The 12,456-nt window shown below is 40.3% G+C and overlaps 1 protein-coding gene across 2 annotated transcripts in view; it reads left to right on the top strand.

Moving 5' to 3' along the window:
* Positions 1 to 623: 623 nt before the first annotated feature.
* Positions 624 to 12,456, top strand: part of kcnip4a (potassium voltage-gated channel interacting protein 4a) — a 116,395-nt gene continuing 104,562 nt past the window's right edge. For both annotated transcript variants that reach the window (XM_029455146.1, XM_029455143.1), the window contains exon 1: positions 624 to 834. In XM_029455146.1, the coding sequence (XP_029311006.1) occupies positions 774 to 834 (61 nt within the window). In that variant the 5' untranslated portion in view covers positions 624 to 773. The remainder of the gene's footprint in view (positions 835 to 12,456) is intronic.

Here is a 12,456-nt window from a genome sequence, read left to right as displayed (position 1 = left end):
TAACAATTATTTTAATTTTTAATTAATCCGCTTTTTATTTCATGTTTTTCAGATTAATTCTCGGGTTTATTTCCAAGTAGTTTTTCACATTCAAGGAATTTGCTTTAGTGTATTGGTGCATAATAAAAAAAAAATATATATAAATATAAAATTGAAGAGAATTACAATAGAAATATGTACAATATATCTGGATTAAAATTAAAGAGCTGTGCAGTTTTTAGAAGTGGTAGTTTTGTGCAGAAATGTGCAAAATCTTCCAAAGAACATGCAACGGTTCACAGTACGAAGTGTAAACAATAATAATTGTTATTATCATCATCATCTTTTAAAAGGTCGCTTGTTTTGCTCAACCAACCGTTCAAAGCCCAGGGATATAACATTTGCAATCATATAAAAACAGCAGCAAATCCTCACATTTAAGATGGAAACAGCAAATGTTTGGTAGTTTTCTTCATAAATTATAAAACTATTATTCAATTATCTAAATTCTGAGTAGTTGATGCATTGACAGCAATAGGCATACTATAAATCATTAACAACCAAATGTATTTTTCTAATAAATCTCCAGACATTGCGACAACACCAACATCACCCACTTATGCGCGCTCCCGCCAGCCCCCGTGTGCACGAGCAGCGTTCCGGCGCGCTCTCTCTCACTCTAAACTTGGGAGTTGGATGAGCAGCAACTAGTCCGATCCGTGAACAAGTCGGAACCGACGACATCCAGAAACGAGGCTCTTTCGACTAAAAAAAGTCCAACTCTTATAAAAACTATGGACACTAAGAGGGTAGAAACCATCTCCGGCCGGGTGGACTCGGCTGTTTCTTCACCTGGTAGGACTGTGGTCGCATGTTCTCATTTATTGGTCATTAATTGGTGTTCTTGCATGGAGAAAACGTCAGGCCAAACTCCTTATATAAATAATCCTAATTTAGTGTTGTCTTGTTTATAGTTAAAAATATATATCTGGTACAGTGTAACTAAAATGTTACTGTGATTTATAGGACCACTCCTTAATTCGGCTTGTAATTATTGCGCATTAATTTGATAAAAGTAGCGGTTATACAACTTATTAAATGTTAGCGTTAACGCTTACTTGATTTACTAGCTTAATTATTTAGCACTGTGCTTCAAATGACACAAAATACACTGTCAATGGCTTTAGTTTAAAAAGTTTAAATTGTATGTAAGGGTGACTATGACCGCTCATTTCCCTGTAGTTCGTATTTGCTGGAAGGCAACATTAAATGTATGTTTTGTTTAAATGGAGTTTGGCGTGACTTTTTTTTTTCTCGTTCCAAAGTTTAGCTTGCATGCTTTTGCAACATAAATGTTTTTTTCTTCTTCTCACTACCAGGTAACTGTAGAGTCATGTCTGAACTTTTGCCTTCTCTTGAAACGAAAATGTGTTTGGTTGATGCTCTCTTTGGTCAATTTGTCAGAAAATCAACATGCTGGGCAGCAATTCTTCTTTTATTCTGTTTCTGCTGAATAATTGTACCCCCAGGGCAAGCACATTTCTTTTTTTAGTAGGTACGGTTTAGAAATCCCTGTTGCAGGAGAGATAGTTATTTTCATGTTCATCTGCCACTGTAGCCCACACTTTATTTGTATGCAGGAAAGTTTTGCTCCCACTTGTGATAATTGAATTTAATGGGCAGACGGGCATCGGTGAAAAAAACAAAAACGACCATAATGGATTCAGTAGCACAAGTCCTCTCCTGGGTTCACCCCTCCACAGTACTTGGCCGGCATCCAGAATAATGATCACTCAGTTATAGTCCATAGGTTTCCCCTCAGGCTCCTCACTGCCTCTCAGAGCAGTTAACTTCTCATCATTCCTGGCTCAGGTTAATGTTTGTTTGCACACCTAATTGACTCCTAATTATCCTTTGTTAAGGAGAGGAGTCATACCTTCAGGATTTGAGCTATTGAGAGGTATTCAAGTGTCTGTCCGGGATTTAGATGTACAAGGTTCTCTTACCCGTGCCCTGAATAAAGAACAATAATGTATGTAGCTGCTCAAATATCTTCTATTGAATAGTAAAACTCATGCCAGAACTTTTCATACTTTTTCTCTTTCCCCACTCTCTGAAGCCCCCCCCCTCCTCTACTCTGTCCCCAGTGGGCTTCCACATCATGATCCCTCCCCGGGGAAATCTTTAAATGTAACGATCGCCCACAAAAATGTTTCATCCACCGAGCCATGAGTTGATCCTCCCAGAGCTGCTTCCTCGGTGCCGTGATTCTGTGCATGAGTGCCTCGGAGCTTTCTCAGATCACCATTGAAACTTGTGTCGGTGCGTGCCCAGCGGCTCCCCGAGACATTTCTCTCCTTTAGTATCCCTCAGTTTCAGAATATGAGACGCAGCCCCGTAAGGTTTATTGTTCCGGATGAGCTACTTTCAGCACCACGGCTAGCTCTGTCTTCTGGACTCAAATGGTTGAGAATGAGCTGTGTCCATTGTGGGCATAAATCACACAAAGAAAAGTGATGAATGTCCTCTTTTCCTTTTTGTCAGTTTGAATTATCATAGCTAATTATGCCTCGTATTGTATGGCCTCGGAACAGTGCTAAACAACATTAAGTACTAAAATATAAACAGTAAAAATGTTACCATAAGGCATTACCTTATAGCTGTTGAATCAATGCTTCATTTACCCTGCATTTAATTACATTGGCTTATGTTTAGCCTGTAGATGCATAATATCTCCCAACAGAACTCGTTAAATAACTAAACTTTGCAGATTACTCTCCATCAAGAGACTACACAAGATGTGCCATGTTAGAACACCATGTGGGGACAAGTGCAAGCATAAGGTGGAGAGTTAAATTTCACAACAGAAATATGCACATTGAGAACAAACAACTTTCTGAAATAATCAATATTTAGGACTCCTGAGTTAAATGTGTTGTCACAGAGTCCTAGAGATGTCAGCATGGGATACACAGTGTTGATAGATGCTGATATAGTTACTGATGGTTCAGTTGGGAATGATTTTAAATAATGTACAATCCTTGTGCTACAAGCAGAGGAACCAAAGTGTATTTTGTCCGTTCTCAGATGTCAGCTTTGAGCTTTCATGACGTGGAGAACTGACCACATGCGGTGTGTGTTTTCTCAGCCAGGGGTCCGGAGATCACAGGGAAGCTGCACATTGAAGAAACTGCTCCAGATGTGTCAGACAGCAGAACACTGTGTTTTAGCTTTTCAGAGGGAAGTTGTGACAGTACGCAGCGCAGATCAGCGATCTGAAAGTTCTTCTGTTTGTTAGAGCAAAAGAAGTGCCGTTTGATTTGTTAGAAACAATCGTAGATAAGATAAAGATAACAATACACAAAAACGAAGAAGTTATAGGCTATATAAAGTCATAATCCAGCTAAAAGCAGCCGTTTAAACTGCCAGAAGCAGGAAGAAGAGCAAACGATCTGACTGAATGTGCATTAACAAGTTTTTAATATCACAGCTCCATATAGGGCACGTATCTGACTAGAAGTACATGTGTGTATTCTGGTAAATGAACTTGTTGCTTAGTTTTATTCTTGTGGCGTGTGACAATATTTTAGTCTTGTTTTTCAGCTGCAACCCCGGTGGTGTGAAGCGTACTTGGGAGCAAATGAATATAAGAATTTAATTCAAAGCGGTAAACAGGTTTATGTTCATATCTATTAAACACTTACAGCATACAGAAAAGTACACGGAGCAAAGTAACGCAAGGCGATGCGAACTTATATCAAATCATATCATATACATCACTTTATAAGTCGGCTTCTTCAGCCGTGTGTCGTGCGAAACATCTTATATTCTGTTAGAATACATCTAAGCAACACCTTCATTTAATGGAAAACACAAATGTAATTACAGTCAGATCTACTCGTGCCCTCGATGTCATATATCTACTAGTTTACACATTCACACAGTCTGGATTGTGTGTTGAACTTCTTCATATTTGTCTAATATTCTAGTCAATGCTTGATTTTTAAAAAAATGTGCCACTCTGCTGACGGCACATCCTGTTTGTGATCGGTCATATACTGCAAACTCCGCCCCTTTTTATTTGAACGCGCTCATAGCCAGACTGAGAAACTCTGAGTTCACTTACCGAGGTGGAAACCAGTGTCGAAGGATCCTGGCTGTTAGTGAGAGAACACACAGATATCCTGCGTGTGTGTGTGTGTGTGACGGGCTTCTGCAGGCAGACGCTTAATGAAAGCGAGGCTCAAAGGGAACCAAGCTAAACGCTGATGGTGTCGTTATCTATTGCACATTTTGAGTGGCCGCTTCATAAAAGACCCATTGTGACAACATGTTCAGGTGGTGAGGTAGTTATGTGACTTTATCAATCAAGGTTTTTCAGGTTTATCTCCACTTCACTCTATAAATAGATTGAATCGGACAGTTTGACTTATGAAACAGCCAGATTTGGCACATCAGATGGTGTTAATGGCGTACCAACTGCTGGGAAGTTAATTGTCCTCCTTTGCATCAAGATGGGACCTGGAAAGAAGTTTGTCGTTGGTAGATTGTGTTGGTGACCACCTGTGTGCTTCCTCTCTACGTGTCAATAAAGAAAAAACAGCACTTGGTCAAATCTAGGATTAATTGTTCCATGAACTTCCATGCTCGTCTGCTGGGCCCCCCCCCCCCCCAAGCAGACTGTTTGTTGTTCCCTCCAAGAGAGTGGGTGGGGAGCATCTGCTTGCATTGGACCATCTGCTTTGGGACTCGGGCCATGGAAGAATGAGGGAAGGAGAAGAGGAAAGGGAACTAGGATGAGGCTGCAGGGGACAGAGGTGGAGGAAGACCCTGACGGATCAACTGATTGGAAGGAGCCTCATCACTGTGGTGATAATTATAAAGAAACGAGGAGTGCTAAAACAAGTGGCCTGTCTTTCATGTTTAGATTTCCACCGCAGGCTGATTCATGCCGCAGATTCTCTACATTAGACTTCCATTAAAGTCACATTAAAGATAAAACGTTCCCTGGTGCCCAGAGGATCAACAGAAACATGTTTCCACCTTTCTGTCCAGAAATCCTATTTCTATGAAGCTTCACAGTACAAAGTCAAATGATCATTGACTTTTCTCAGCACATATCAAATTATGCCCGAGTTATGGAATAATGTGTTATGTTATGTGGATAATATGCCTCATTAACGTTTCATTTGTTGCTTTATCTCGGTGTCTTATCGATATTTAATGATGTTGCAAGTGTCTGTGAATAACTTTGCTGCGATGCGCAGAGAGCCGACTGACCCGTGAAGAAGTTTCATACAGATTGAAGGAACATGGAGGAAATACCTTTTCTATCTTTAAACAACTTATTTTAAGGTTAAGTAAACCATTAGCATTTTATCGCTACAGTTCGGCATCGGACAATTGATTTGCTCTGTTTTTATTACGATTGTACAGTCGGATGAAGGTTCAAGTTCTATTTCATAACATTATTCTAATGGTTGTTGATGCTCCTGAGAGTGTCTGTCTGCTTCAGTAGGACCCTGAACTTCTAAGTTGTCTCCGAGCTGCTCTGCAAAGAGAAACTAGATTAGTGTCGTGATAACCTTGGTGCCCAGTGATGAGTTGGCAACCTGCCAAGGGTGTAACCTGCCTCTTTCCAAGTGCATGCTGGGATACCTTCATGGGATAATCGACAATAGAAAATGAAAGTTATTGATGTTTTCTCATTTTGTCGTCTTTCTTTCTGTTAGAGATCAGATATTCTGGCACTGCACACATTAGTTATCGTTTGTATTTATCACTGCTTGAATTATCATTCTACAAATAATGCTTTTGAGATGAGTTCTAACTTTGTCACATGTCACTCCCCCAACATTTCCCTCCACTGTGCCTCAAAGCCTGAAAATAATCATTTGGCCACCGACATTAAATGATCCGCCGTATGTCTGGTCGTATGAAACTTCCCAAGGAGTCCTTGATGAAATGGTGTCAGAGCTGAACATCATACAAGGCCATATGTGGAGGCAGGCTTGGCACGAGTCACTGACTGGAGGGTCTGTCTGTCTTTTTTCTTCTTCCAATGGGGGGGTGGGGGCTCCAAAGCCTCTTCTGGGCTTCAGTCCCTCCAAAAGTCCCCGTCCTGCAGGGCATTGCCAGCACTTAATATAGAATACACAATACTAAACATATCTGTCATTCCGATGGGAGATGATGACATGCAAAGCTCCCAGACATGAGCCACATGCCGGCCTCCATCTTGTTAAATGGAGTAGAACTGAAAGTAGATTGAAAATATAACTGCAGTTTCCATAGAATAGCCAATGATTGTCAAAAGATCAACGGTAAGTAATTATCAGAGGTGTTGTGTCGACTAACGTTCAACCTAGAATAGATGTCAGGGATGTGTCTCCTGTGTGGTCGCAGTGTCCATGTGATGTGCAAGGCTGACACCATGTGGTTGAACAGAGACGTGAAGCTTGTTGAGCTATAAGTCTGCACACACTGTGCTCTGTTGAGTTATTTATGTTATTTATATTGACATCACAGGAGCACCTGCTATAGCCTAATATATTCTCTCAGATCGATGTCGCTCTGCATATCCGTTGTCTTTTTATGACGCACAACACAATCCTGAACAAGACGGACGAGAGAAAAATAATAACAAAATAAAGTAGGTGAGGATTAATAGTGAAAGATAAATAAAACTGCTAACAAACTGGTAAATCTAAATGAGAGCATTAAATTAACATTGACTTGTTAAGTAAATTGTCAGATGTCAACTCGTAGTCCTAAAGATAAATGTTTAGATATTGTGCATTGCTTTATAGGCTGATGTAGACAAGAGGTAAGAAAGTGTTATTGTACATAATGTACCTGTAAAGTGAAGAATATCGTTAGGGATTAAGATGCTTTTTTTCATTGTAGATTAATCTGTGACAGTGTCGAGGCAGGACACGGTGAATTTGAGCATTTTTGTTTGACCAATAGAAGAATTGTAACAATTGTTTTTTTCACATTAAACAAAATAAGATGAGACGAAGAAGAGACTTTATTGTCCCAGTGAGAAATGTGCCTTGAACATGACCGTGTCTGCAATATAAAGCAAAGCACAACAGTAATGCCTTCATCCCATGATGCCCATGTACATCAGAAGACACACGTTATTATCCTTTAAATTGCATGGCCTGTGTTTTATGCTGAAACTGCTTCTGTCCTCGATACTTAGAAACGCATACAGACTGTAACTTTCCCGATCTTTAGCCCACATTAGATGAGCAGTGCCCTTTTGTTTGAGCTGAAAATGAGAACATGAAAGTGACCTTACATAAAGCTGCTGATTCTATATTCCATCGTATGCTTCGCTGCCACAATGACACGCATCCTCACACAGAAGGTGCAGATCCCTCTCTGTGCTTGTACAGTCACCAGCGCAGCGTCTCCATACACGCTGACCGATAAAGACTCGCTGTTATCTTCAGATAGCAGGCGCTGCGGCTGAATAATTTATGGAGGCATTCCAACACATTGACTCAAAACGACACGCAGTCATAGAGGGCAGCGGAGTGGTAAAAGGGTTGACGCCAGTCTCTGGAGGTGTGTGTGTTTGTATTCAGAGAGGTTTGCCTCCACACACAACTTTCTCTTAGCAGCTTGTGCTGTGTGTTCAGTTCCTCATACTTCATGTTTTTCTCTGCTCTAAAACTAGACATGACTTTGGCCATGGTAACGCCACAGTCCATTTAACAAGTGTGAGAGGGAGCGATGTGAACTGACTGTACGCACTATTCATTCTCATTATGCTGAGTTCTCCCAAGAGCTTTGTCACTTACCCATTTAAAAAGTGCTGAGCCCTTATTAGTGCAATAATTAATACTGGTGCATAATAATGAACAAATGCTGTGATTGACACATAATTGTATCGGCGAGATTGTTAGTTGGCGATGCAGCCAGGCAGTAACCTCCGGGTCTGAGTAGAGCCTTAAACCTGCATTCTTTCTAATATCCAGCAGGGGGCGACTCCACTGGTAGCAAAAAGCAAAGATTATATAGAAGTCTACGAGAAAATGAGCGTGAACATTTTCCTAATGAGTTTGTCTCAATGTTTAATTTCTTCTTTCTAATACAACATGATGTTTTTGTAAATTATGTTCCCATTTAAAGACTATACAGCAGGGTCTGCTTTAAGGCGGGGCTTCTTGTGATTGACAGGTTGCTACCATGTTTTAGTTTTAGAGTTTTAATCCTTTCACAGTAAGTTTTGATCGCCAAACTCGTTGCTTCAACACAGTAATCCACAAACGCACAATCCACAAATCCACAAACGTCCTGGTGTCCACTTCTTTTACACGGTCTATTTATATAGCTGAATCTGTTGATGCCTATAATCTGAATAAATTGCATGTTAGGCTGCAGGCAGGGATTCTTACAGACAACCAGAAGCTTGTCTGAGTGTAAAGTTAGAAGTTTCAGACCTTTTTCTTTTGTAAGTCTTACACTGATCTTGGCAGGTTTGTGCTCCTTCCTATCAGATTACTCGAGCAATGGTTCAAGAGGCGATTGTATCGATTTCAGGTCAGCTTAAGTAAATAAGGGCATGACCACTGTTTCCGCAAGGACGCCATTATGGAGCTCTCGTGTTTCAAAACGAGGAAGAAAATGGATCCAGGATACTTTGATACATACTGAGACTTCAGCAAGATGAGCCGCTCATCTTTAAATACTGCATTGCAGTTTATTTAATCCACAGGGCTGTTTCCCCTCATGCATTCTTCTAATTTTAAGCACTTTGTAGGGCAACGTTACTGTGGGTGTGTGGAAAAATTGGGAAAGTGTGTGTGTGTGTGTGTGTTGGCGGGAGGCAGAGAGACAGCCAGCCTGGATGCACATAGTCTGTCTGGCCCTGCTGTGGCCACCAGCTGACCGGCCAACAGTGACCCGTAGGGCTTCTGCCCACCATGACATTGGAGCCGGGGAGAAAGATTGCATCCAGAGCAGCGGCTCATTTCAAGCTATTGCAACAGAGAATAATGAGCCTCCAACTTGTGACAGACGCCATCTTTATACATGTTTCTGCTGTGGCTGGAGTTAGCCTGTGTGTTTAAAAAAAAAAAAAAAGTTTAGAAATCCTTAAATGTCATGTTTTCCTTCTTTGTTTTGCAACAATTAATTTGTGCCTAAATTAATGTTTTAATTTCCAGAAGATTGCACATATATAGAAGGCTCCACTCAACTGCTACATCCCTAAGCATTAACTTTACACTTGAGTTGTAAAGGCAATTAGTGAGCTCTACTTACTAATGTGGTGGAGACTTCCCTCAGAAGAGATGCGCTGTTGTTGATGCTGCTGGGCAGCAACCTCCTCTGCTGCGGGTAATGACTCCTGTAATGGGCTCTTTCCTTATCCTTGCAAGGTTTTATGGAAATGCAGGCCTTGGTTCAAATGAGCCTGTTGTCTTGAATGTGTCTCGTCCATCATTTTAGACCCAGAAAGCAGCGCTGGTAATATTCCTTGAGCTTTTTTGTTTTTAAATCACTAGCAACACTGAGACAAAAGGAGTCACAGGAGGCTTTCAGGGGACGTAAATGATTGAATGACGTTGATGTTTGACTGGTTCTGAATCTGACTGCATTGGACCTCCTGTTAATTAAAAACACCCCACATTTAATTACACGTTTTGCATTTTGCCTCCCTGGAACAGTGGTTCATGTGTTGATGCAGAACTCGTAGCATCCTGAGTTGTTATTATTATTATTATTATTATTATTATTATTATTATTAATAAGACCTTATTTTTCAGTGTTTTGTCCATCGTTTCTCTTGGTTGTGATGGTACAAAGCTAAAGCTAACGGGGCGAGTGACTCAATCTTTTAGACAAAATGATATGTTGATGTTGTTGCACTACAATAAGTTGTACAATCAGGAATTGTCTTTCTTGCCAAATGCACTATGCATCCACAGAAACATTGCTTACAGCGGAAATTAAAATAAAATACAATAAATAAATCTTGCAGGATGTCAATGATTTAATGCCTTGGCTGCTTTGAAAGGGCAGCTCATTATAATGCAGAAGCACAACTGAAGATGTAAATCCAAGAGACCAGGGACACACTGCGGTGAAATAAAGAATGACCTGATAATGCTCTCAATTATTCAGTAAAAGGTGAATTTGTGTGTGTGTGGCTTCATGCTGCAGCAGTGTCTTTGTTTACATGTGTATGATGAAATAATTCATTCAATGTGAAGCTTTCAGCAGCTTTTCTTTTCTTCTTCATGCACAGCAGTCGTCCAAAGCAATTCTAATCTGAAGAATAGAACTGATGTCACAATGCATATAAGCAAATGGCTTCTGAACAATTGAGATCCACAAGCGCTAAGGCTGGTATCTCAACACCTAAAAGTCCATATTCAACTCTTCTCTGCAGCTGTACCACCATTGCTGCTGCTGCTGCTGTTTATGTTCCATTTTATAAGCAGGCTCTCCTGCCAGCCTTCAGGATGGTTTATAATCTGTTCTGTGCTTCTTGCTGCTGCTCCTGCCTCTAACTCTGTGCTGGAAACTTGGGACCTCAACGGCTCTTAAACGTGTCTAAAGATGAGATGCCTTTTGTACGACATGGATGATGCTCTCTCTTGTTGGTGTATGTTTTCTTGGTGGTGTCAGTTACCTGTGAGGCTGCTTCTGTGCATTTGCTGGCTGCTAATTTATGCACATATGCTGCTGCCCTTCGTGTGTGTGTGCGTGGGTATTGATTGTGAATGACTTTTATAGTTGCTGAGTATATCTTTAGGTTGTTACTGACTCGGCGGTTAAATAACTCGTCTTTGAGTTTCTTTTTTTAAATATTTCAATGAGTAAATGCTCCTGATGGTTTACTCTGCAACCACACCTGCCTCTCACTGCTGCATCTCATCGGAAGACATTATTTTTTTTATTGGATGACATCCTATGCTGTTTTTGGATATCGATGTATCTGCTGATTATTTTTTCGAGAATAAGCACTTGGTTTATAAAATGTCAGAATAGTGAAAAGTCCAAGGTAAAGTCTTCTTGTTGAGTCAGTCCAAAGATATTCACTTTAATGAGATAACGCACAGAAAAGCAGCAAATCTCCACATTTGAGAGGCTGAAACTGAATTCTCTGCCTTTTTTTTGCATTAAATAAATACTTTTAACGATTAATCTATCTAAATAATGGATGATGGACTAATCGTTGCAGTTCTAATTGAAATTAGTGTCGGCCTGTAAGTTTTCAGCGACTGACATCAGAGCCTTGATGCCAACTGTACTCATAATATAATATGTTATAACTCTAAATCCATTCTGCATGAGCTGACTCCAGAACAATCGATAGATGTCTGTATTGGAGGAACGATGAAGATTTAAGTGTGCGAGGTGTCGGCGTAATCCACCCAACAACATTCAGATGTCAGTTCTGTTTTCATGATTGTGAGCTTCATGCTGTACCTTTTCCCAACATCTGAGGAGGCTGTGTTGTAATTGGGATATAATGGGTTAAAAATGTTTTCCTGATGTTGGACTATTTCTGGCCTTTGAAGCTGTGTTTCTGGTATTTTTGGGTTTAAACCACTTTGTACGTTTTAAAGAACTATTTCACTATTTGATTTTGACACGTTACAGCAGAAACGACACATTAATTAACATTGATGACGACTGCGATCCATTAATTCTGTTGATTGAACCATCGTGTTACACGTCACAGTGGAGTATAAAGACCTTTATACACGTTTTATTGTCCTGAGATCGGTGTAAAGGTTTCCTAATTATATTTAGATAAATGTACATTTCTGTTGAGCCTTAAACCTTCATTAAGTGATTTGTTGGCCACTTGGGGGCAGCACTTCTGGATGTTTTCTTTCCACTAGTCTGGAAAAACATGTTTTTGCCTTTAGAGTCTCGACTTAGTATTGATTATAGCAGCTTTACTGAGAAACCTGGTCTTGATTGACAGGTCTGTACCCGGTCTCAGAGCTGACTTATCTCAGCTCATCTTGAATATTAATAAGTAATATAAGTTATTCAATATATTTGGGACAAAGCTCCCTCAGGATGTGCTCACCTAACAAGTGGTACCACAGAATGCATATCACACTGTAATACAGAATGTGCCTTGCTCATCTCAGGGGAAGCAATTACATTTAGCTTTGCTGTCTCCTCTTAAGCACAGCCAGCGGTAATATATGTTGTGTGCATTTAAATGGAAGCTTAAATCCATTTGCATAGTATGTACATTTATGACACTTCCTGTTTGTCGAAGTGGAAAGGCTGCATTGGGCAGGGCTGTCTGTAGGTTAGAAGACATTAACACTGTGCTAATAAACTCAGGCTAGTTCATCTAAACAACTTGCGACAGAGTTTTGAAGTGGGTGCAGGAAATGCTGCTCAAACTTTACATTTTATCTGAATTACACTAAAACGGTCTGACTTTAATGGCTGACTTGTTAGTCGAACTGATTCAGACATCCCAGCTGAGTG

The sequence above is a fragment of the Cottoperca gobio genome, chromosome 18, assembly GCF_900634415.1.
Source record: "Cottoperca gobio chromosome 18, fCotGob3.1, whole genome shotgun sequence".
Taxonomy (NCBI): domain Eukaryota; kingdom Metazoa; phylum Chordata; class Actinopteri; order Perciformes; family Bovichtidae; genus Cottoperca; species Cottoperca gobio.
Note: the sequence above shows the minus strand (reverse complement) of the source record. Positions and strands in the feature narration are given on the sequence as shown.